Source organism: Ambystoma mexicanum, chromosome 4q (genome assembly GCF_040938575.1).
Source record: "Ambystoma mexicanum isolate Mex_15411 chromosome 4q, UKY_AmexF1_1, whole genome shotgun sequence".
Classification (NCBI taxonomy): domain Eukaryota; kingdom Metazoa; phylum Chordata; class Amphibia; order Caudata; family Ambystomatidae; genus Ambystoma; species Ambystoma mexicanum.
The window spans coordinates 395881084-395907241 of NC_090928.1; the positions used below are offsets into that span (position 1 = coordinate 395881084).

The following is a 26158-nucleotide window of genomic DNA, read 5'->3' on the forward strand; positions in this document are numbered from 1 at the left end:
CTCTACAGACACACTTACAGGGTACCTATAAGGGAAAAAAACTAGTGAACCACATGGCAATATTCAAGTTGTGGAGGATGTTTCAGGAGGGCGGGGGGACGCAGCAAGGTGTCAGTGGATGCTGAGTCAGCAGGAGGTGCAGGGGCCCGCACCCTGAACCTCTGCCCACCACCCACCCTCCCTTGCAAGTGAGAACTCTGAGGACACAGACGATGAGCAGGGGATGTACCTATTACGAGAGCTAAAAGCAGCAGTGGGGTATTCAAACCGGATAAACAAACTGCCACCATACACCAAGGAAGGATCGAGCAGTGAGGCGCAGACGGGTGTGACGGAGGGGTTAGGGGGCATAGTCATGAGTGGGTAGGGGGACAGAGCCCCCTATAGCTGGAAGGAAAGATGAATGGAGAGGCAGAGGAAGCAACAAAAGCCGTAGAATGCCTTAAGGACAGCAGCGAATCAAAGGATTGGGCAGAGATAATGGAGGAAACAGATAAAAGGGAGGGGGAAAGAGAAGAGAGACTAGGGAGAGAGAACAGAGAGAGGAGAAGGGAGGAAGAGAAAGAGCAGGTGCAGAGGGAACGAGAATAGAGGTTAGAAAGGGAGCACAGAGAGAAGAAGAGAAGTAGCGGGAGCAGCGGGAATGGAGAAGAGAACAATAAGAGATCGAGAGATGAGGGAAGCAGATGAGAAGGAAAAAAGAATGTTTATAGACAGGGAACAAAGGAAGTTGCAGGTGGAGAGAATAGCAAAGAGGAGGAGAAGCGGGCAATCAGAGAAATAAAAACACGATGGACAGTGAGCACAGGAAAGGACAGAGCAGGAGGGGGCAGATGAGCAGAGACAAACAATACAACCACAAAGGGTATGACTATTACTGTATCAGACAGAGCAACCTCCATACTCGTAATGAGGCCCAATATCTCCCTTTCTATAGGGGAGTACGGTTTATCTTTGCCTTTACTTTAATCTCGACAGACACCTGTAAACATAGTGTGATGAGACATTATCTGCAGACTAAACATGACAATTTCATCCACAGACATGGCAATAGTGTGCTATATACCAGGAATACATGTCTTCAATGTAAGAGAAATCAGTAAAGCATATTGTGGACAGAAGGTACAGAGGTGGGTGTCAGTATATGAGGAGCTGTTCGAATACAGGACCAGAATTGCAATTGCAGGGCTACCAGGGATTCAAGGGAAGATTCCAAATGAGTACTTGATCGGACCATAGATACCATTGGATGAGGCATAGGGGACAATAGTACCACTGGAGATTGAGGCAGTGATTGTGAGGGACGAGTGAATAGCAGTACATGGACAACACAGGAATATCATGGCGAGCAGTGATCGCTGTAGCAGAAGGGTACAGGCTGACCATAGTGACAGACAAAGAGCTATTCAGAGACAACAGATCAGACCACGAGACGGTGTTCGAAATGAGTGTGACTTATTGGTTAAAGATACACTACAGAGAGCTACAACAAAGGATGGCTATGACACTGAAAGCCCCACCATCCTTCTGTGAAGAGGATTTGGCCAACGTGCCCAGCATTGGGGAGAGTCATGAGGAGACAGAGACACACCATCACAGAATTGAAATGTGCCGCAGCTCAGACAATTCGTTGGCATCTGTCACAACAGGTAACATTAACTCAGCCAGTCTGGGAGAGTTTTCTTTTTTTCAAATTCATATATGATCATAATGCACAAGGGACAAACCATATGGACCTTGAGGGCATCCTTTGGGACCATTTAATGAGTTAGCAACTATAATGCTGGTACAAGACAAAACCAGAGGGGAACAAACACATTTACACCAGTAATGGGATGAGCGAGACTGGCATCCCCTCCCCACAGACAATGTTTAGGTACCCTAGCAGCTACCTCTTGAATGTGGCACTTGGTATCATAACATAATCAATCGAGGTTCAGCCCGAGGGGGCTGAGGAGTACAGGATACTCTGATGGTGGGCACTGTACTGGTAGCTTTCTAACAGAACTTAAAGATGTAAGTGGAAAATGTTGCCTTTACCATGGCTACAAATTGTTTGGTAGTGTGGCGCCCATAATTATAGTGGGTGCATCGAGAATGTGGGTGTCCACATCCTTAACAAGAGAAGAGGCTAGCAAAGGACATTGTCACCCACATCCAGGACACCTAAAAGATGAAAAAATTCAAAGATTGATAGCTTCACTACTTCTGATCAAAATCAATTCCCAGCCACATTACGTCTACTCAGATGTTGGTATGAGGACACCCAGGCATTGGAATTGGGGATAAAGGGAGGGGCTATAAGCGATCCATGAAAACAAAGAACACATCAAATTAGGGTACACACTCCCTTGCTTGCTCCCTTTCTTTCTCTTGTCAGATTCATCCATACCGTAGTAACCATGTTGTCTCTGCTCTACTGCATTGGACTATGACTCGCATGACCTCTCACCATTGACTATGCTGGCACCGGCTGTTAAAAATCACAGTCAAAAACATCTGACGAGATAAGGTTTGTAGAGCTCTGCTTGATGTGATACTCTAAGCCATGGTAAGACTGCACTACTAATTATGTGGCTTCAATATGTGGAAGCACCTCTCTCCAGAAACTCATAAAAGATTATGGTGGACACCAAACCAGGCTCCCAAATTATGATGTCGGGAGACTTTAATCTAGGCCTCCACGACATGAATGATGACAATGCTTTAGCCCTAGCCAACACAATCACCGAATTAGGTTTGTCACACCGTATCACCAAGCCTACACACAGTAAAAGGAGAACCTTGGATTGGATTGCTGACCTTAACTCTGACACCAAGATGTTATCCATTGTACCTTGCGCTTGGTCAGACCACCATATTATATCCTTCACCATACAGGACAGCATCTGACCTAACTCTAGTAATTTACATACACCTCCAGAACTCACCAGAAACAACCCCAATATCACAGTAGAGAAACTATTGCTCCTACTACAACTCATCATCAAGCTCCCCAATCATACCAGCATGGACCCCTTCTCACTAGTGGAATTATACAATCACACTTAACGTCAAGCCATTGACAAAGTAGCGCTATTAGAAATGTGCAATGCTAAGCCACGTGCTCACCTAAAGACCTGGTTCACCCTTAACCTCAAAAGCGTGCGCAACGAAAAAAGAAGCGCTGAAGCAATCTGGAAAAATCACGCCAGTCCTGAATGAAGACACATTCTCCTAAGTTTCCAATAGTTACAAAACCGCCATTCTCCAGACAAAAAGTGACACCTACAATGACAGATTTAATAAAGCTAACTCAGGAACGAAAGAATTATTCATCATCTTCAGAGAATTAGAATCCCCCATACCACCACCAGAAACACGCACCAAAGATGCGACCTGGTGCACAATCACACAAAAAGCGCTGCTTGACAAAATCTCTCTCCTACAAGTGAAAATTGAAACCAAAAAACTCATCCTCACATCCGATAGACAACTACGAGAGCCACAGGATTCCTCCTGAAACTCCTGTAGTCTGTTAAAGTTTGCTTCTGTCACCATCCGTGAAGTAGAGGGAATAGTATGCAGCCTCAAATCATCAAGATGTCAAGGGGACATTTGCCCCGCAACAATCATCGAAGAGGCAGCAGAGGATCTTGCACCTTTTATCACCACCTTAATAAATGCATCATTCGAAACTAGTACGGTCCCAACCAACTTGAAAGATACTTAGGTCCTCCCACTATTAAAATACCCAGCCTTGATCCTAACATTCCAACCAACTACAGATACATAACTAAAGTACCTGTCCTGTTGAAAATCCTAGACAGGGCAGCATCCTTACAAATTCAGGATCATCTAGAATCAAATAATCTCCTTGGCCTGCGACAATCAGGCTTTAGACCGGAACATGGCACTGGATCAGCCTTGATAGACTTAAAAAGTCAAAAGAACGACCTAAAAGATAAAGGTTACTTAGCCCTCCTACTACTACTAGAACTATCTGCTGCCTTTGATTTAGTCAATCATAAAGTCCTCTTTAAACACCTCTCTTCAGCAGCCCATTTCTCTGCCAAACCCACCACTTGGATACAATTTTTCCTGGACAACAGAACTATGAGGGTATTTGCACCGACTGCGTCAGCCGAGCCCGCACCTGTCACCTGCAGAGTACCGCAGGGCTCTTGCGTCTTCCCAACACTTTGCAACATCTTTACTAAGCCCCTTTTTGATAACATTGACAATTTGTGTGTCACCTACACTAACTATGCAGATGACAACCAAATCCTCATACCCATTATAGGTGACTACGACACTGACACGAAACTGCTCAATGAAATCTACCTAACTATTCAAGCATGGATGGCTATACACGGCCTCTGCCTTAATGACGATAAGAACGAGTTACTCCTTATCGGATCCCGGACCAGACTGAACAAACTAGACAGCCAGTTCCAATTGTTCAACATAGATGGCATCAACATAAAAGTTTCCAAGGAAGTGAAAACTCTTGGAATCTACCTCGACTTCTCACTTACTCTGACTAGACAAGTCAATACTACAGCTTCTGCTACGGCCTATACATGCAAACTGATTAATGCTTGTAGACCGTTCCTATCTACAGAAAGCTGCACTTCCTTAGCAAAAGCACTCATACTATCCAAACTTGCTTATTGTAATGCCTTGTACCTAGGGACAAACAAACACAATGTAACAAAATTGCAAATACTACAAAAACAATGCGCTAAGAACTGCTCTCAATATCCCGAGAACCCACCATATCTCGGCAGCATGACGTAATGCCCACTGGCTGCCAGTCAAAGACAGAATTGCATTCAAAACCTTAGCATTTACTCATAAATGTCTCTCTACTTCAGCTCCTAAATACCTTGAATGAAAATTCACAAGAAACCAATCTGACCGACCCACACGGTCCTCACACACACATTGCCTCAAGGTTCCAAGATTCAAGTTACAAAAAGCAGGGGGCAATAGCTTTCCTGTACTAGCTGCTAAATGATGGAATTCCTTGCCTCTAGCCCTAAGAGCGGAACCATCACTCTGGTACTTCAGGAACAATTAGAAAACCTGGCTCTTCACACAGGAGATGCTATAAAGTCTTACCTTGTTAACCTTGTACATGTCTTTGATGCACAATGCCTTTCCACCTGGTACACCGTCTTCGCATTGTTCTGTACTCTCTGTCATGTAATTTCAATGTGAAACCTCATATAATGGGAAATGTACCAAAATGTAGCCCCCAGAATTCCGAGTCCCGAAATCTTTGTTTTTTTTTCTCGACCCCCTTACACCCTTACACCACAAATATACGTGGGGCGGTATGGGACATAATAGTAGTATGGGGGGGTTGCAGGGGGTCTCCCCCTGCATATGTATGTGGTGTAAGGGGGGGTTGAAGAAAAAGAAAACAGCATTTTCGGGAATCGGAATTCTGGGGGTCGCAGTGATCACATATATCCCATGTAATGAGCCCAGATACCCCAGGGTTAGGTGCGCTTTATAAATGAACAAGTACATACATAAACAAAATTATTATTCCAAAACTGCCCTCACTGCAATCTCTGTGCATAAGTGATGAGGACGCATTTTTCATTTGAGAATACTTCAAATGTACTATACAATCTGTTTCGTTTTCTGAGCTGCAATAATGCAGATTTACAATCAAATATACTTTTCTAGAGAATACAGAATGATGTCCTCACCATGAAAGTTAACATCTGATCATTGCATTTAACATTATAGCAGAAGCAATGCACACAACTCATTTACCAGGTACAGAATGTTGTGGACTTTGGGGTGGCAGGGATTCATGTCCAGAGAAATACAGTGATAGCGTATCTGCCTGTGACAGAGAGGGCAATTACAGCATTGACATATTTGTTCCTGGCAGAAGATAGTGGCTACCTCAGTATATGAGGAATATTGTTGGATAAAGGCCAACAGAACTCGGTTTCATTTCTGTGATCAATATCAGTCAGAAATAATAAGCCATGTTTGCAATTTCAAAAGGCCAAGCATGAGCTTTAATACCACTACTATATTAAAAACAAACCCGCCTTATGTAGTGTGAGCTGTACAGGTCTTTCGGCAAAGAACGGAACCGTTTTTGTGCAAATGTATGCATTTACCTGAAACATTTTAGTTCCCATCTCATGTAATAAATTACCCTTATTAGCACATGCAGGTTGTTTTTGACCTCCTCTGGGCCAATCAGAATGTTCTACTACCATTTATATTCATTTCAGAAGCAGACAGAGAAACAGCAATGCCATTTCCCAGTAGGATTTCATTGAAGAAGGTGCTCCAATTTAACACACCAAATTGCAAGATAGAACATGGAAAAATGTCTTTACAGTCATATAGGAAAACAATTCACTTTTATATTACATCTAATTCACACTTATGATTAAACTGCTCCAGTTCATCCCAGTTTACAATTAAAGGATTAGCCTATAAATAAAAGCTTGTTATTATAATATTTCATAATAAAGCCACATTTCATGTACCAGCACGTTTAGTGTCTTTTCTTTACTACCTATTGAAGTGATGTTTTCTATTTTATTTTGCCACCACAAATCCAGAACCAATACTTCTGTGACAACTATTTGCTAACTTCCTTATAGACCTCAGAGGGTGTCATTATCGCCTAGTATAGACTCTGCCATGACCAGAAAGTGGGTAATTATCCTGCGATAATGACTCCTACTGAGGTCTATGAGGCTATATTATTACATTTCCCCTACTAGTCCCATAATCTACAGTGCTTCAAACACAGCAAAATAACCCTTAATCAACACACAGGGTCACTTTGATTTCACGCGAATACTGTCTGGGTTTCTTTGGCATCCATGTTAGTGTTATATATTGGCACCATATGCTATAAGAGGTCAATGAGGCATCCTCAAATTGCTAACAAAAAGGATTTTGGAAACCAGTACCCGAAAAAGAAAAAAAAAAGAATATTTGTGTTCAGATGAAATGCAAGAATGTAGGCTGGAAAGGCATTTAGTTAAGGCTATGCCCTTTCCTGGGTGAACAGGCTTCAGTTCTACTCCTGACAGCTACCCCGGTTTGCTGATAGGTTTCTCTCTGCACAGCGATTTCATTCCGAGTAGGGCGGTAAGGGATACCGGGGACCGTTTAGGACACCGGTGCCGGTAATCCCTTACTGCCCTACTACGAGGTCCGTTAGCGGGTCCCTCCTTTAACGCCTGGTCTGACCAGGCATTATGGACGGGACCTGTTAAGGGACTTCAGAGCTAATAACGGTACTGCAAATTGCGGTACCGTTATTAGCTACTTGGGAATGGGGAATGGCTTTTTCAATGGGGACTTACCGGTCCCGCAAAGGTTGGACTACACCGGTAAGTCCCCATTGAACGAGACCGGTGCCGGTACCATTATTGGAGGCAGACATGGCGCAAATAGCGCCATGACTACCTCCAATCTCGGAATGAGGCCCAGTGTCTGAGAAACTGTACCACTGTCATGAGCATAGAGTAGCTCTCCCCACTCGTTACTGCTCTCCTAACATGCGGCCCACACCATGGGTGTCAACTGCCAGACACTACGAATGACCAAGAGGGACAAAAGGTTCTGCTGCCTTGCATTCTCCAGCAAGTTACATATCGCCTGCTCCACCCGCTGGCTGCCGTATAGTGACGCAAGCCTGCAGCTGTGGGGGCGCATTCAGTTGCACTCATTTCAATTGAACTGATTACAGATCCATTGGTTCCGTGGCGGTTTAGACAGGCGCTTGGAAGGACCTCATTAGATATGCAATATTATAAAATGCATCCAAAGATGATTTTTCGGCCAATTTCATTGTATTGCATAAGATAATTTTAAACATAGAGTCAACATTAAAAAAAAAAATCCAATTCTAAAAACACAGACAGGAAGTGTAAAAATGAGTCGAACGCATTTCGGACTAAAAGTCCATCCCTACGGAAAACGTTCTGTAAATTCTGTAAGTTTCACGTAATGCGTTTTTTTTTTTACAACGATACATTCTTACACGTCACAGAATGAATGCAATTCATGTTGGTTAGAGGTCCAGATTAGGACCTCATGGTGTGTTCGGGTGCTAGAAACCAGAGAAAAGTTTCCTGTGTGTAAAGGTACTGTCTGGCCTTGAAGTGGCAAAATGTATCAACTAAACATCAACTAAATAGTGTTGCCTTACCTCCTGTAAGGAGTGTGTTCCTCAAAGCCGGCTGCCACACAGTAGCTGCTCCTGCTATGATGGATGTTGTGACTGCCGTATTTACAATAGGATTAATACTCGGGTGTAGCGAGGACACTCTAGGGCGCGGTGACGACAAAAACATGAGGACAGCATCGCATTCAGTGGCCGATCGTGCGTACATTACTTGCCAAATTAAATAAAGCTTTAACTGTGAGACAGGTGCATGCATAAACAAAAAAAAGGCAGGAATATTTTAGTACTGGATCTTCATGATTCTACGACTCCATTATAGCCAGTCAGATAGCACAGCGAGTAGAGCGTTTGATGCAGGTTCGAATCCCGGCACGCCCAAACTCTGCCTTTTATCCTTCCGAGGTCGATAAATGAGCACCACACACCACGGGTAATAATAAGCAGCGCTCAGATGCCTGAGGGTTCTTAGCGCTATATAAATGCAAATTATTATTATTATCATTATTGTACTGCTGCGTGATAATGGAAGTCAATGCATACGATATACATAATGAATGTGCATGTTCAGGATAAATTAATTAGAATTGCTGTAGAAAAAAATCAATACATGTGCCCAAAGGTTGCAGTACACTGTTTGTAGTGGATGCTACTGGACAATCAAGTGGTTTATTGGAATCCTCATGAATAATGGGGAAAGTGTAAAAGATGGGAGTGATAGGGTGATTAGTCTTAAGATACTAATGCAAGAGATGACTGCTAAATGTTCAGACAGATGTTACTCTGAACAAGATATACAAAAGGCACAAAAGAGGGTTACCACACAATCTAGACAAACATTATTGACAAAGCAGCAAACTAAATCAGTACCATCTCTAGTAAATGCCCTTGTGGCAAAGATTATCTGGAACAATCAACAAGGAACGTGAAGCTAAGATGGAACGACCATCGCTGTAACACACGGACGAAGAACCTAAAATCACCAGTGACAAGACATTTTTTGCAGGAAGGACACCAAGTTTCCCAAATGAAGTTTCAAGTTTTGTTAAGCACAAGTCCTCTCACCTTCTGTAACAGCGCCTCGATGCCTTATGGCTGCAAGTGCGCTTAACCAATGCAAATAAATAAATAAATAAATAAAATAAGTGTTTGAAGTGATCAATGCCAAGTCATATGAACAAGATCTTGAAAATGACTAACCAAAGAGAGACATTTTGGAGAGAGACTGTCTTAATTCTCTTTCCCGTAAGGAGTCAACAAAGAATGCAATTTTAACTCTTTCATATTATGGTTGCCACACTTTCTGGAGACAATAGGCCAACTCACATTCTTTTACATTTCTTGAATTTGAGGCAATGTTACTTTTAGGGTCTAATGTATACTATTACATTCTGCATATGATGTGGTTGTGTTATTCCAGTAAGGATTTATTCTATTCTAATTCAGTTAGCCTGAACACGCATACTCATTATTTATATTGTAAGCATTGACCTCCATTATCAAAAGGCAGTACAATGGAGTCAAAGAATCATTATTTTTATTATTATTATTGTTATGGTATTTATTGAGTGCTGACCTAGGGTCAAGAAGCAACGGAACACTTTACAGAGCTATACAACAATGCAGTTACACAACGGAGCGCTTTACAGAGGTATACCACAGTACAGATGCATGTTGGATGCTGTAGCCATTGGGGACAAGTACGTCTAGGATGTGGGTATGATTCAGGTGTTTGTGATGAACATGGCATCAAGGTCATGTGTAGTGATGAGGTTGGCGATGTCTGCTGCATGGGTGATAGCTGAGCAGACGTTGGCGAGCATCAACTTACGTGTTGTGGACACTGAGGGGATACTGATCGGCCTGAGGCTCATGTGGGTGATGTTGCTGCATTGCTGAGTCCATGCCTTAGAGGAAGCGCAAGATGGTTGGTGTTTCCTGGTGATGGTGGGGATGGAGGGAGAAAATACATGTTGGCGCTTGCTTACCTGTTGTCTGAGCAGGGGGGTCGAACCCTTTGTCCTCCTGGTCCTCCTGGTCAGTACAGGTCCAAACAGGAATTGCCCTTTTTTTCGTCTGTCCTGCACTTCGGATACCCAAGCAAGAGACCTCCCTTGACCTAATTAGAGTTAAGAGCAGAAACGAAGAGGCAGAGCTAGGAGGGTGGGTGAGGATTAGGCCATGTGGCCCAGATCCACTTGCACCTGCTCACCAAATACAAAGAAAAGAGACTGGAGCGCTGCTTAATATGGAAAAAAGGGTTGCAAAACAGGAAGACACCAACAATTTAGCAATTATTGACAGGTGGGTGGGGTTTAGGCCACGGACCTAGATCCACTTGCACATGCTCAGCAACTGCAAAGGAAAGGAGGCTGGAGGGCTGCTCAAGTAAGGCGAAAGGGTGGCAAAACAGGAAGGCACCAACAGTTTAGCAGCGATTGACTGGTGGGCGGGGCTCATGCCATGCGACATACATCCACTTACACCTGCTCACCAACTGAATCATGAAGTTGAGGTTTTTTTTCAAAATATTCCTGCACTTCTTTATTGTTTATGCTTGCATCTGTCTCAAAGTTAATGCTTTATTTAATTTGTCAAGTCATGTTCTTCAAGACGATCGGCCATTGAATGCGATGATTTCATCACGTCTGTGACATCACCACGCTCTAGAGCATCCTGGCTACAACAGGGTATTTATCCTATTGTAAATATAGCAGTTACACCATACATCATAGCAGCAGAAGCTACTTTGTGGCAGCCGGCTTTGAGGAACACACTCCTTACAGGAGGTAAAACACCACTGTTTAGTTGCTACTTTTGCTACATCAAGGTCAGACAGTACCTTTATACACAAGCTTCTTTCTCTGGTTTCCAGTACTTGAACACACCACGAGGTCCTAATCTGGACCTCTAACAAACATGAATTGCATTCTTTCACAACAGATATGTGTCACTGAGACTTGCAAGAAATATCTTTGCAAAAAACCTGTAACGTGAAACTTAAAGAATGCATTTCTTAACATACTAGGTTCATTTAATAAAGAACAATCACTTAATCAGAACAGGCAGGTAGGATGGTCTGAAGGTCACAATACTGTACATATACGGTCACATTACCAGACTACTGCAACGTGACTCAATTTTTTTGTGTATTTTGGTGATTTTCAGAACATTTTCCCTGAGGATTAACTTTTAGTCCGAAAAGCATTGGACTTTCTGTTGTTAGAATTGGACCTTTCTTTAATTGTGAACATATTTTAAGAATCCCTTTATGGAATATAATAAAATTGACTGAAAACCAAATTTGGATGTAATTTCTAACATCGTATATTTAATATACACATTAATTTACATGAGAGGTCCTTCCAAGATCCTTTCTAAACTGTCAGGACCCTTTCTGCATCACATTTAGCTCCCAGTGCAAAGGGGGCACTTTTGGCAACAGGGCCGCATAATTGAGTTATTCAACCAAGTACATACACACTTGTTCTTACACTTTTACTAATCTCTATCTCTTATATCTATAAAGCAGAAAATCTATCAGTTTGTTCCTTACGCAATTTCACATTGTTCCACCAATCTGCACCACATTTTGCATAGTTACCTGATAGCACCGTCCAGGCATTACTGGCTACATAACATTTGGACACCCCAGCCCTTTGCCCCGATTTCAGCCCTTTCAAACATGAGACGTTTCCCTCAAATCAGTGAAACATGAAAGTGGTCATAGAAGGATTGGACACAGCTAATTTTAAGTATCTGAAGTGAGGAACTAAACTCGAAGATCCCTATGGGACCTCGAAAACCATGTTTCAAGGCACTAGAATACACAAATTCTGAGATATTTTCAATGCAACGCACTGCAACACGCTAGGGTGAGGCGACAGGTGAGGAGAGCGCACAGATGCTCCCAGTGTGCTGATGCATGCCAACTCTCACCTCCCCTGTAGGACGGCTATGGGGTATGTCAGCCAGCCAGACGCAACGATTCTCAGTGCAGTTTTACTACAACTTCTCCCAAAGTTTGCATTCTCTGAAGCGATCACCTTATGATTACTTTTGTGATTGATGCTCCAGTGCGTGTACGCACGGCCCACAATAATCTAACTCCAATCAAGAAAAGAAACTGGAAACAACTCAACACATCAGAACACAATACCATATTGGAATCCACTAAATCACACAATTCTCTTCTGGACACAATCCCACCAGCAAGAATAAGGGAAACTCTCCAAAAAGGGATCACAGAAGCCATAAACTCAACAGTACTGAAACAACTCTTCATCTCCTCCCAAAAGAAATTAGCACAAGATGGTTTAACCCCCGCCTCCAAGCTTTAAAGAAAACAAACTGGAAATTAGAACTAGCATGGAGGATACATTATTAACAACTGCAAAAACAGATATCACTCTATAAAACAGAAATCCTAAAAGCAAAGAAAATGAACTATGCTGGACAAATCTTGAATGCAATTAATACACAGAAAGAGATGTTCAATATTATTAATGAGCTAAGAGACCCGACATCATGCAAAAGCGTCCCTACTCCTTCGCAGATACTCTGTGGCGACCACATAAACAACTTTAAAAACCGTCATAAACATTGAGCAAGTCATTAGTGAAAGGACATAAGCAACAATGTCACTATTGATGCATCCCCAGAAGCACCCACAAGTCTTAGCACTTTTAAGCAATCTTCACAGAAGACTACTAAACTGGTGAAGGAAAAAACAAAGCCAACTCCGCAGCAGACCCTTGCCCACCAGACATCTACAAGAACATCCTGAACAAAGGATCATCTGCACAATACTTCTACAAGCTCATGGACCACTCGCTGGAAACAGGAACCATCAACAGATTCTTCAAATCTGACTATATTAAACCCGTACTCAAAGACCTCACAGGAAGCACCAACAACCTCACCAACTACCGGCCAATATGAAACATCCCCTACCAAGTCAAACTCCTAGAAATGTACATACATGGACAGATCCTAACACACAGGGAAACAAAGACTTACGAGAGGGGCCGAATCACCCCGGGATGACATGAAAATGAACTCAGACTCCCACCGTACCTCCGCACTGATATTAATACACCTTTCAGTGGCTTTTGATACAGTCAACCATGCAACCCTCATCAAAAGAATAGAAGAAACATTGCACTACAATGGATGAAATCCTTACTGACAAAAAGTATGTAAACCACCTGGCTCAGCCTCACGCATACTTACATGTGGTGTTCCACAAGGCTCATACCTCTGACCACTCTTCAACATCTACGCAGCTCCTCTCAAGAAACTCTTCAAACAACATTGTTTCAAATCATCTAGAAAATTGCCACCAACAATGACATAGACAAAACCCTCATCAATTGCCTCTCACAAACCAATGCATGGAAGAGCAACAACAACCTTAACTCAACCTGGATGAAACGGAAATCATTATCATGCCCAACCCTTCTATCCAATTGTCCATACCATGGGCAATGGAAATAGGAACCATACAAGAAGCCCACAAAGTGGTTTTAAATCTCAGTATCCGGATGGAAAATGAGCTAAGACTGGAACTCCCAGTTATTGCAGTAGTAAAGAAATTGCAACCACAATCAGACAGTACTGTTCCTTACTTTTCTACAGAGAACATTATCTCACTTATCATGGCAAGAATAGACTAAGCCAACATCCCCAAAGGACATGACTCCTTCTTCAATAACTCACACAATCCCAACACTGCCAGTGCATCCTTATGCCATGGGCACACACAGCATTCCATACAGATGCAAACGCCTTGCAAGCCCACTATCCCAGACAACCTAGAAGCAAACCCACACACAGTATCAGGTTTTTCTGAACTGAAGCTACCAACACCATAGCAAACCTAGTTGTGCACTCTCCCTCTCTTTCCACAGACAAACCAACTACTCTCTTATTATCACTTCCTTCAAGGTGTCTGCAAATCATGCAAATGGCATCAGTACGTGGTATAAATCCCACAAACATAACAGAAGATAACATTATTATTAGTAGTATTAGTATTGCATGAGTATGCCATATAAAAGCAAATCAATAATAATGCATTATGAATACTATTATATTATTATTATTATTATTATTTGGTAACTGATCACAATAATATGCATGTCAAGGCACAGGAGAACAACATTGCAGGACGAGGAAATTACAAGGGGGTTGTGGGTAGAGGAGTAGAGGAAGGGGACAATTATACCTGATACTAGGCATTGTCAAGACAAATATTCCTGAGGTTAAAAAGCATACGTATTCAAACACAATAACATACAAATAATTTTGTTTGAGGATAGTTGGTCCCAGATACGTATATGTCAAGTGGAAGAACTTGGATGAGGGCAAAGGTACTTTGTGTGTCAACTCCAGTTGGCGGTAGTGAGAGGGACTTGATGCTGAAGGCTGACTACTAAGGATATTGATGTTGTCAGTACACAGAGGTTTTCTAAATTGTATAGTAACTTTGTTTTATCCATTTACATTATATTTATTTGTATTCATTGAATGCTTCATCTTGTCTTCATTTCCAGTAGGCCTATGGTACATTGCACTTACGCTAGTTTAGTTACTGTGAGGGTGTAGAAGAAGGAGGTCATGTTTGGGGCTCGAAACATTTATTATGAAAGAAGAAAACCCTATTTCTCCCTACTTCTGAGGGCTTGCCCTGCCTCAAACTAGGAAACTTTATTGACCTGTCAGAATGTCTTTCCAAAATAATATGTTCTCCGTCCTCTTACAGAAACCTAACAATCTAACCCTAACACTTAAACCAAAAGTCTATAACAAAAGTAAAGTTCCTTCACCACGTGAATAACTCCCTTCTCCTAGTGTCTTGCTTCAGTCTTCTCATAATAGTAATTCTTTCTGTGTGCCTTCAAAACAGGGCCAGGGGAATCACTTGCTTCCCTGGTTTCTTTATCAAAGTTCTCCATGGTGATGCTTTAACACTTTTGCAGAAAGCTTGTACCAGTCCCTCCAACTCTTTCCAGGAATTAAAAAAGCCCACCACGTTATATGGCTTCCCTTTAACATCTGGGTGATAAATAGCTTTCCCTGGCTCCTCTGTATCTTTCTTGAAAACCTTGTGCAAGTCTACTTGAGCGTTGGTAATGGTTGGACCAATGCGACGAGGGAGATTACGCCCAATGCCTTCTGCTAGAGCAGTGGTATTTTCTTGGTCACTGCGATGAGGGTGATGACTCCTGTTGTACTCTGCTGGAGCAGTGGTATGGGCTTGGCCATTGTGATGAGGGAGATGACTCCCGTTGCATGCTACTGGAGCAGTGGTATGGGTTGACCACTGCGACGAGTGAGATGACTCCCGAGGTACTCTGCTTGTGCAGTGATATGCATTTGGCCACTGCAATAAGGGCGTCGACCCCTGAGGTTCTCTGCTTAAGCAGTGGTATGGGTTTGGACACTGTGACAAGGCAGATGACTCCTGATGCGCTCAGAGTCAGCTGGACCTCTTTCTGAACCCCCCCGGTCTTCCCGAACATTCCTGTTACCTGTGGTGGCTTGGGGACACGGGCTGGTTCTTCCCAGGCATCACAGGGGCCTTTACTGCTCCTTCTCACTTCCTGCGGTGCTCCGCGACAGGCTTCCAGTCTCTGAGTTGTTTCTGGACCCAACGATCCACCTTCCAGCAGTCACGCCACCATCAAGTGAGTCAGCTCCCTACCTGCTCTCACGATGCTCTGGCAACATCCTGCCTTTCCTCTCTTGCTCCCGGATAGATCTGATTGCTCCGGCTGCAGAGTTCTGACTTTGAACTTCCTGGACTTTTTTTGCATACTCCTGTCTTCTGTGAAGAGATCTCCTTTTTCCATTCTTGCTTTCCTGTATATACTGTTGACGCTGCTCTCGTGTAATGTCAGCACCATCTGTGAAAGTCTCTTTGGGACATTTCATGCCTCCATTGAGCCACCTCCTTACTTTACTTGGCTAATTCTTCATCTGGTTATTCTATATTCCTCTCACTTTCTTCTTCGTCTCAGTAAATCTTATACTTGCCACAGTCATGGGTTTACAGTAGCACATGGTTCCACTATGAAGGGTGGATGACAAGGGTGACCATGAGGGTAGGGGTTTATGTGCTGTGGTGATGGTATAAAGGTTTATCCCCAAGTGGACGTCCTTATTCCCAGGAGGGGAGTCCCTTCATATGAGGTCCTCATGCTTATTATTACCTCTAGGGGGCTATTGGGTAGTGGTCCACATCACTCGCCTCATAGGGATGGGCTCCCCCTGGGTAGAAGTGATGAGACCGGTGAATCATCACATTACCTACCTCTGTTTGGCAACCCACTCTCCTAATAGCCATTTGTTCCTAAAAATCACAGGAGCACTTCACTGGGTTTCAGTGTCAGTGCATCATATCTGCAAGCCCTACAGGCATAACAAACCCACATCAGGGCAAAGCCATGACGTGAAACCTGTTTTGCTTTTTCCTGCTTTGACTAGGTTGACTTGATGGACTGGGTCCTGCCACAGCTTTGTGCTCTCTCGCAGGTAATCGATATGCCTTTTACCCCGTCTTCTGTTATCTTTGCATGTGGAATTTTTGATGTTGTTGTTTTTTTTTATTTGGACAGGGTTTTGTGAGAATATATATATATATATATTATACTTAACAGTGGGAAACAGAACCTTGAGCTAGAACATTCTTTACCACATTATGTGCACAGTAAAGAGACTTGCCTTCATGTTGCCACACATATTACAAAGAAGAACATAAGGAAATGTTAATCAAACTGGAAATTCATGGATTTCAACAAAAGTCGTATGAATGGTGCTGATACTGCACATGGAACATAACAGTTCACGGTCCATAAAAGAAGGAATTGCAGTGCTCTGATATGCTTTTCTTGAATAGGGGAAGGGGCAGGGTGGCTTGTCATGAATTGCCTAGCGCCATTGGCTCAGCAAATTTAAAAATCACAATCTTTCTCTTCCAGCCTTCTTTACAAGCATGCTAATGTAGAGCTAATCAGCAACATTTGTTATCATAATTTAAAATGTGCTTACGCCCTGTGAGTAAATGTAATACAAAACCTGCCAGACTTTACAGTTTGTAGTGGTGCATGACAAAGACAGGTAATGTTCCTTTCTCACAAAGGTTAACAATGCTGCTAAGTGGCTATGATCCTGCAGCAACACACGCTGATTACCAAGGCATTCCTCCTGTGATGTGAACGGTCACGAGCCTTCTAGCATGTCCCTCATTGTGGTGGCTCCTGCGTCTTTTCAGTTGTTCTCTCGTGTGTTGTTCTTTCTGATAGCCAGTTTGACTCCACGTGCGCCTGCCTGCCTGCAAGCCTTCTCAAAGGCCCTAGTAATTAACTTTAATTATATACCCCGGGTGGTCTTCCTTGATTTTCCATGAATGGTTGTCAGCGGGGTGCATTCAGCTGTAATTGTTGCTTTCTTTTGCCCCCACACATGTTGCTTATCGTAGTCTTTGTTCCGGGGGCTTCGCCTTTCTTCATCTCCATTGGGTCCCCCATCTGAGCTTCGAAAGACATTGGGTAACATGTATTCAATTACAGGACCATTTTCTCTAGATTGCCCACCATGCAATCACATGCGAGTAAAGAATAGCAAGACAGGCTCTAAACTGCAGTGCTCAAACTGTTATAAATGTATGACTGATATCCCGCAACATCAACCCTCTTCTGTTGAACCGTGCTAGGGTTCTGCCCCTTGAGTCAACAATGTTCCTGAAACCCGAATAACAACTCCAAGGGGGTGATTTACAAAAGGAAACAATTGCATGTATCAGCAGCACGATGAATAGCACAAGCTTGTGCCTAGGACAATACCCCCACCTCTGTGCGCCTCAATGCACACTTAGCAGTGAAATGATTAAATCAAGAGACATGACTTGCTTTTTTCCCAAGGTCTTACTGTGAAGAGTAAACTCTTTGACGCTGCCATTTCAGGTGAGCCAATCGGTTCTAACTTGATAGAATTTAGGGGGCAAGATCTTCTCCTTTTAATCTATCTTTTGTGGTGATAGCCAAATGAATCCTCAACAACTACAGTTTCCTGAATTAAATGCCTATACCAGATAAAGAGGGCTACCTTATCACAGCTTACCAGGGGTTCTCCAAGCAGACCTAAGGCACAACATGCGACATCCGAGATGCACGTTGCTGTCAAGAGCATGTGTAACAGGCTAAACCAGTACACCCAAAGTTTTTTTCTGAAAGGATCCCTCAATTGAATCTTCATCGAGGAATCTTATGCTTTTATCCTGCGACAAATGACCACCGCAGTCGTGGGCAAATGATGCAGTGTCCTTGAAAATCCATTTAGAAGATGTTTGCTGGACTTGTGCCATGTTCTTACACTGCCCCTTTCTCCTAAGATCTCTCTCCATGGAGATCTGTTCTCACACATTTTGCATGGGAGAGATATAAAAGTGAGAGTCAGGAACACTTATGATTACGCCAGCGCTCTTCCCTAACACACCCCTCAATAACCCTCCCAGCCCCTTCACGGTAAATTACTATGTCTGATCACTATAATATTGACATATTTGTTTTAACCGAAAATGTGTTCCAGTTCCCAAAGTTTGTATCAGAACAATCCCACTGAGTAAGCCTACCCAGGTTATAACTTTTCATAATTGTATTATTTGCCATTGATATTGGAAGTCTAGGCTGATACACCATATGATGTGGTGAATTTTCCAATGTAATGTTTTCCCTAAGGAAAACCAAGGTAAATATCACATACAAACCATAGTTTGATAATGTTCCTAAAACTAGGATATTCTACTGCCGCCAGTGGCACTCTACCTCCCTGGGTTTAAAAAAGAAACCCACTAATTGATCCTCTGACCAATCAACCTACACCAGGATTGCTGCATTTCTTTGTAATCCGTAAGAGCACCTTGACTTTGGAACTCTTCTGCTATTTTCATTCTTATCGCTGGTGCAAAGTGCGTATCACTAGAGCGAACAAATGGATCCCTCTTCCATTCTCATCTTTAGATACAGTTATAGATACATGGGTTGTCCAACTCCAGTCCTCGAGGGCCGGGATCCTGACATTTTTTCAGAATATCTCTCATTAATATTCATGAAGACAAGTTTGCATACATTTAGAATCAGTGTATGCAAATGTATCTCATTAATATCAACGAGGGGTATCCTGGAAACGTGGTCCTCGAGGCCCGCAGTCAGACAACCCTTTCTGGGTTGACCTTTATTCAGAAGTACACTCCTTACATCATCTGTGAAATATTTGTCAAACTGGGTTCAGGGATCAGAGTGGAAATGTGTAATTGCAAGTGTGCCTGCTCCCAGTTCACTCACATATCTCTTACCATTATCCCATATTAATGGCCATTATTTGCATGAGCACGTGAATGCCTGAATTATACTTGTTAAAGTTGTGACTGCATTTCTTTCCACTCCTGTTGGTCAGTGCTTGGCATTTAGCTTCTGGTGACTTGCAAGGGATTCAGTGGCATTCCTCCAGTTCATGCAAGTTGTTGAAGGTGAGCAAGTTGATAAGCCCCATAACTATTGCAGTAAGTGCTCAATAAGCAGGGCTTTTTGGCTCAGAGGGAAGCATATTATTATCAGTGACAATGAGTCCTATTGTCACTGGAAGCCTGCATCCATTTACAGGTGATCCAATCTTGTATAATGAATCCAGTAAATCGTATTAATTGAGCATGGCGCCATGATACTATAGGACTTGATCTGCAGCAGCCTTTATGAATAACTGAACAATACTGACCAAAGATGGCTGAGTCAAAGGAAGCCTGGACAGACTATAGTAGCTCTATGCACATATATACTCATGTGAAATCATTTTAGACAGAGTAGCATCCAATGTAGGTAATTAGATAGAAACATTGACCTAAATATACTGTAACTGTCGCTGCATGTGGTAGCGTGAGGCTAAATTCCAAGCTGATCTATTAAAATGTGAGAATTATTTTTACTACCGTTTAATGTTACTGTAAGTGGTGGGCTCTGAATTTATATGCTTATTTAATATAATACTCAACTAACAATGAATTATGTGAAAGAAATCGGAACGTATTTTAGATATATGTGACATCTCACTAAATTGAGACCGTTATACAATAATACAAAACATTTAACTATTTTTAGTGCCCACCCACAGCATAACAAAGCCTCTGACAGTCTCCCAGGAAAACAGCAAAGCACCCAGAAAGTACTGGAGACTTGGGCAGGATGAAAAGGTCTAAAACCAACTTGTATGAATCCCAAAGTGCTCCTACAAAGTTGCCGTTAAATGCTTACATCATCCGCAAACTGTCTATCGCCTCCTAGCTTCTTCAATCATTCTTTCACTCATACACTCTATGGAAATATTATGACTTGGAAAACAAACTCAACAGGAAAAATCACATCTTCCAGCTAAAGATGATCCTTTAGGACATCATCCATGTCAAACCCTGGTCACTGTAGGGCGAGTCCCAGCATGTTTGTCATTGTGGTTTCACTTCTTCTCCAAGACCAGCTGTTGACCTTTAACATACGTGCATGGAATCACTATGTTTTCAGTAGACAGACATCCTAAGCAGTCTGAGATACCTTTCACCTAAGGGGGATATGTCCTGACCAGGGATTGTATAGGAGGGGAGGGCTCAGTGCTGGTAGGCTCTGAAAGACATTCAACAGCACTAATCACAGACAGAGAGTATTACAGGATCTGACGGTACGAGAGAAGGTGACTGGAAACTGTGGTGAACAGATTAGTTTTCACGAGAGGGAGGAACATAGTATGTCCCATCATTAATGTCTTTTCCCTTGAGAAAGCACCTGGGGTTCCCTCCACCAAGGTGAGGAGGGGAGCCTCTAATACACAATGGCACATTTGGTCTAATATTGGTTGGCTCTCAGTTACTTGAAGTAGCCACCAGAGAGAGAGACTACCAAGAGGATAGCTCAGGTAGTGCTCATGGTGGGATTTGGGTGCCAGAATGCTGTGAGTTGTGCTGTGACACACTGACTGGTAGGCAGACTGAAAAAGGGATGAGTACAACCAGCGAGGATGGTGAGAGTTCTACATACTCCAAAGAACTTCCTTGCTTCTTGTGGCCAAAGTGGGCAATGGTTCAACATCTCCCAGAGCACCCTATCTTTATGCGTGGTTAAGTAGGGTTCTACAGCCCCTAAAGCATTCCCTCTTTATTTTGTTCAGTCCAGGTGATGAGTCGGTAGACCCATAAGGACCTTTATTGATTCTGATGAATCCCCAGATGTCATCATTTTCCCCTAAGGGGAGCGCCTTCCCGTGAGGCCAGCAGGTGAGGCCAAAACCCAATATCCCGCTGGGGTTGGTACTTAGCGGGTGGGTCTCATGGGGAGGGATGCACACTGAGATTAGTGACACACTGGAGAGGACATGGTATACCCATAGCCCTCCTAACCCTAATACAACTTCTTCACCAACCCCCTACAACACCATCCCTAGTGATCCCGATATAAACGCTAAATTATTAAATTATTAGTGTTCCTTTCAGTTTCCTTAAAACCAGTAAGGTAGGAAGTATTGGGATGAAGAAGAGTGTGGGCTCCTCAAGGGACCTATATTCTTCGGGTACTGAGATGAGGAAGAGACCAACTGACTCACTGGGAGTCCTCAAGATCAGTACTGAGATGAGGATAAAGTGCAGACGCATAAAGGGCCCCTCTAGCAACCATACTGAGCGGTCTAGTCTTTATAGATGTCCTATTGGCCAAGGCATTGCTGAAATACTTTTGATTTGTATCCTTGAGAACATTTTATTTGCATCACCCAGAAGTGGACTTTCGACTATCATCCAAGAAACCATTCTTCCGGCCCAAGAAGACCAGCACCTGTTCCTTAGTTGAGTTTATAGTGTAAGGGATGGAATTAGGCTTTGGACATAGGACGGTGAAATCTTTGCTTTAGACGGACATCCTGACAGCTTCCTTAGTATTAGTTGAGGTAGGGAAATCCCTCTTAGAACTAGGGTCAGATAGCACTTTCTCTTTCATTTGCTCACTAATAAAGGTCCATAGCAGAAAGCATGTGCATCAGTCTCCTACTTCCACACCCTTATACTTTATATGAACGTTGATGTCTGCAGGATCTTCTGATTCCTAAAATAATTTTCTAAAGTTGCTTTGGCTGTGCCTCCTCTAAGAAGGTCTTAATGCTTAACATATAAGTGACCAATTTGTTAGAGTGATGTTGCAGTCATGGTCTGGTTTGAGCCCCACCAGACCCCCTGTATTCTGCTGTGTTTTATGTTAGAAGGAAGAGGATGAGCCCATTGTTGTACACTTTAAAGCCTGTTTCATATCTCCAGGTGGGAGGCTGAGGTTGGGAGGAAGGGATTCTGTGCCTGCTGCTGCCCCACTTTGATAACGCAGCCAGGTGGTGGGGTTGTGAGTTGCATTCTTTCAATACCTAAATGCATTTATACGCCATGTATGATACTAATGAATCTAAGAGCCTGCATAACAATACTTATCCATTGGCACATACAGCTGTGACTGTGGCCCTGTCTTCGTTGTGGTTGATTTCTATATTTACTTAATGTGATGTAAATGTTTATTTGAAAGTTGTAATGTCCTTTTTAGGACATTGGTTCACCTGGGACTCTTAGGTCCCTCTGTTTGGTGTGGGTGGGGGGCACATTTTCTTTGTACATGCGATCCACTAGCTGAGGTGTGCGTGTTGTCCTTCTACTGTGACCTGCATTTTGGGCCATGCACTCTCCTTCAGCTCTTAGGGAGTTTAAGAGTAAAAAGGTGTTAACACAACCTCTATGTGCAGCCCCGTCTGTATCCTAATCAGTGCAACATTCGAAACATGGAATGCCTCATGCAGGCACCTTGTAAAATCAACACATCCAACACCAGCAGACACAATATCGGGATTCCAGGCTAAACGCAAGCCTTACAATAAGAAACCTGGTCGCCCTCACAATCCTACAGTGAATACCATTAGAAGAAATGTATGAAACTCAGGAATGTATGCCTGACAAAAGCGATGTCATCAACATACCCCTTTATAAAGATCTCGCCATGCCTGTCAATTAGTTTACATATGTCAGTGTATCCGATTGATGTTCCGTCTATGTTGTCAAACTAAGGAACAAACTCTCCCTTCGCTGCAGAATTCATCCCACTCTCACTTACATTAGGACATTTCTCAACCCTTCATATTCACCCAACTACCTGTGCTTACACCACAGGCAGCAAATGGACACCCAACTCTAAGCAATTCGGCCGAGACAAGCCTAGGGTTGAGGTAGTTCATGGTTTGCGTGTTATGAGTGCCATTGCATACAATGTTGAGAGAATTAAAGTCTTCTGTCGATGGGTGAAAACAAAATGTATGTATTTAAGTGAAATCGAAAGTGTTTGTCCATTGATTATTATTTACTGACCATTTATAGTGAATGAAAGGTGCATGAAGACCAGAAAGCAAAACATGCCAATTAAGGATAAGCATATGAATTCATAAAGCAAACTTGTACATTTCCTATTGTTTTCTCCCAGGAATCCTTGAGGTTTTACATTGTGTTTTGGTTGAGAGCCCAGAAGCCCTAAATATTATCAAGGAAGGACACATCAAATCTATCATCTACCTTTTGGACAAGCATGGAAGAAATCACAAGGTGAGCCAAGCTCCATCAGGAAAAGGGTCGGTTTACGATTTGAAAGCATAGTTCTCCTTTGCAGCATTTAGGTTCTGATACCACACTAGATGGAGGCATGGGATGTGTTTACAGATTGCTCATTAATTTGGCATGGGTATACCAGAAAGGGTGGAGAGTGGCCAGACAATATTCGTATTTATTTATTGAGGAGAACATTTGTCCCAAACAGAAACACTTATAGAGTATCAAATAGTGCCTGGACAACTCTGGAGTCAAGTGCCTTACAAATAATTAACAATTTTTGTATACTTTGGAAATTACCTGATGGTGGTGGATTGTTGTGAAGTCGACGATGTATGTATTGTCCTATGTGCCCTTTGTGTAAGTTTGACAGACAGAAGAGCACAATGTCTGACGTACACCCCAGTTATCATACTGGTTACCTCTTAGCTGTGGAATCCAGAATGTGTATGGATATTGTCTTTACTCCAAGAACACATATGAGACGACATCATTGAGACAAATGTCTTTCCCTTGGAAACTGTCAGAAAGTTGTGAGGCATGTGTTGGCAGTGCATTAAGTACGTTTGTCATCCATGATTTTGATGCATTGGATCACCCATCACTAGATCAGTAATCCCCAACGTGTAGATTGGGAGCAACATTTTGCTTGCAGCACTCTAAAATGTTGCTCACCAGGTGCTCGTGCCAATGTGTTTAAGCCAAGAAGGTTGAGCTGATAGAGTGATGTGACAACAATGGCACTGTAGGCTGAGCCAATCCGCCTGCCCTGGCAGATGGAAATGACATCATTACTTGTGTATGCGTCACCGCAGTGGTCTGAGGGTGGGATTGGAAGCATCTGGTGAACTAAAGCATAGACACCATTGTATTTCACCATAGACAACATGCCACTGTACTATCACCAGGGGTGATCTCATGGGTCTGCACTGCACATGGACCATGGTAGGAGGCTACTGATGTGAATTGTGAGGTTGCAGATTAGGCATGCGTCATGAAGACCTAACACCTAAACTCAGAAGCAATAACCATGCCCTGCTACACCCACGATGGCTGGGCAATGTCAGTGTGCAATGCACATTGAGCTAATGTCGTGCCAATGGAGGAGAACCTGGGAGCCAAAAACTAGGGTAGCCTGGCAATCACAGGGAAGAGCAATGCTACTGGTGCTGTAATCAGTAGTAAATATGTCCATTGATGAACCTGGATTCACTGGGCCAGCCTACGTCAGCAACACTCCACAAACTGCGCCACTGGTTGAGCCAGGTACTTAATCTGTTCAGAAACCACTGTAACCATTTGGGCCTACCTCTTCTGAACTTCGGTAGGGTGTAATAGGGCTGATAACAGAAACCTTGCATAGGAATGATGGGGGCAGTAAGTGGCATGTATGCCAAAGTGTCAAAAATGATTTAGGTTATGATTGGCTTTTTGTACATGCAAGATCTGTGTTTGTATCCACCATTAACATTATTTGTTAGAAATTCCTTGTTTCCTGGTGGGCAACTGTCACCTTCTGATCCTTTGGACATCTACTAATTGGATAATTGACAAATAGGTAGCATGCATGCCCAACTTTCCAACATTAAATCATTTACATATGCCTAATCTATACTGTCAACACGTATGGTTGATACCATCATGAATATTTGTCAAGAATGCTCCAAACTCTTTGCAGTGTCATAGTGAAAAAAGGATCTTGTCTGGTACTGTGCACATCTGGCATTTTGTTAATGGGGAAAATGAGCAAGATTCTTGCCAAATTGTCCAAGATGTCATAAATGTACTAACTTTATTGTAATCAAATGAATTTATTTTTAATAATGTTAAATCACATTCCAATACTTTCCTCCAAAAATCAAAAGTGGAACTCCCAAGCCACTCCAATTTGTGACCAATATTTGTATTGTATTTGTATTTATTATGTTTATATAGCGCTTTCATCCAAAGCACTTTACATTATAACTACAGAATACATAGAACATTATAACAGAAGAAGCAATTTACAATGAATCGAACCAATAAAAAACAGTAAGTAGAGCAATTAATCTGTGAGGGGATGGGGAGGGGTGAGGAAGGGAAGGAGGAGGGGAGAAACAGAAGGGATATAAGAGTGGAGTGAGGGAGGATAAGGGGAGGGGGAGGGAGGAGAGGAGCATAGGGAAGATTCGAGGGAAGGGGAGAGGATGAGAGGTGTGTGCTTACAAATGCATCATTTGCTGCTACATTTCCCAAATATTCCTTGAGGAGTAGCCCTAAAGTACTAGTAAAGTATTCTTTAATTTAAACATGTTTTTATGGACTTTTGTGCTTAATAATGTCCTATGTACCAC

The 26158-nt window shown here is 42.7% G+C and overlaps 1 protein-coding gene across 1 annotated transcript in view; it reads left to right on the plus strand.

Moving 5' to 3' along the window:
- The window catches only part of RYR2 (ryanodine receptor 2), a 3854281-nt gene that overhangs the window by 1423862 nt on the left and 2404261 nt on the right, over positions 1–26158 (plus strand). Inside the window, exon 18 of the mRNA XM_069607971.1 lies at positions 23704–23822. Within this exon, the coding sequence (XP_069464072.1) occupies positions 23704–23822 (119 nt within the window). The remainder of the gene's footprint in view (positions 1–23703; positions 23823–26158) is intronic.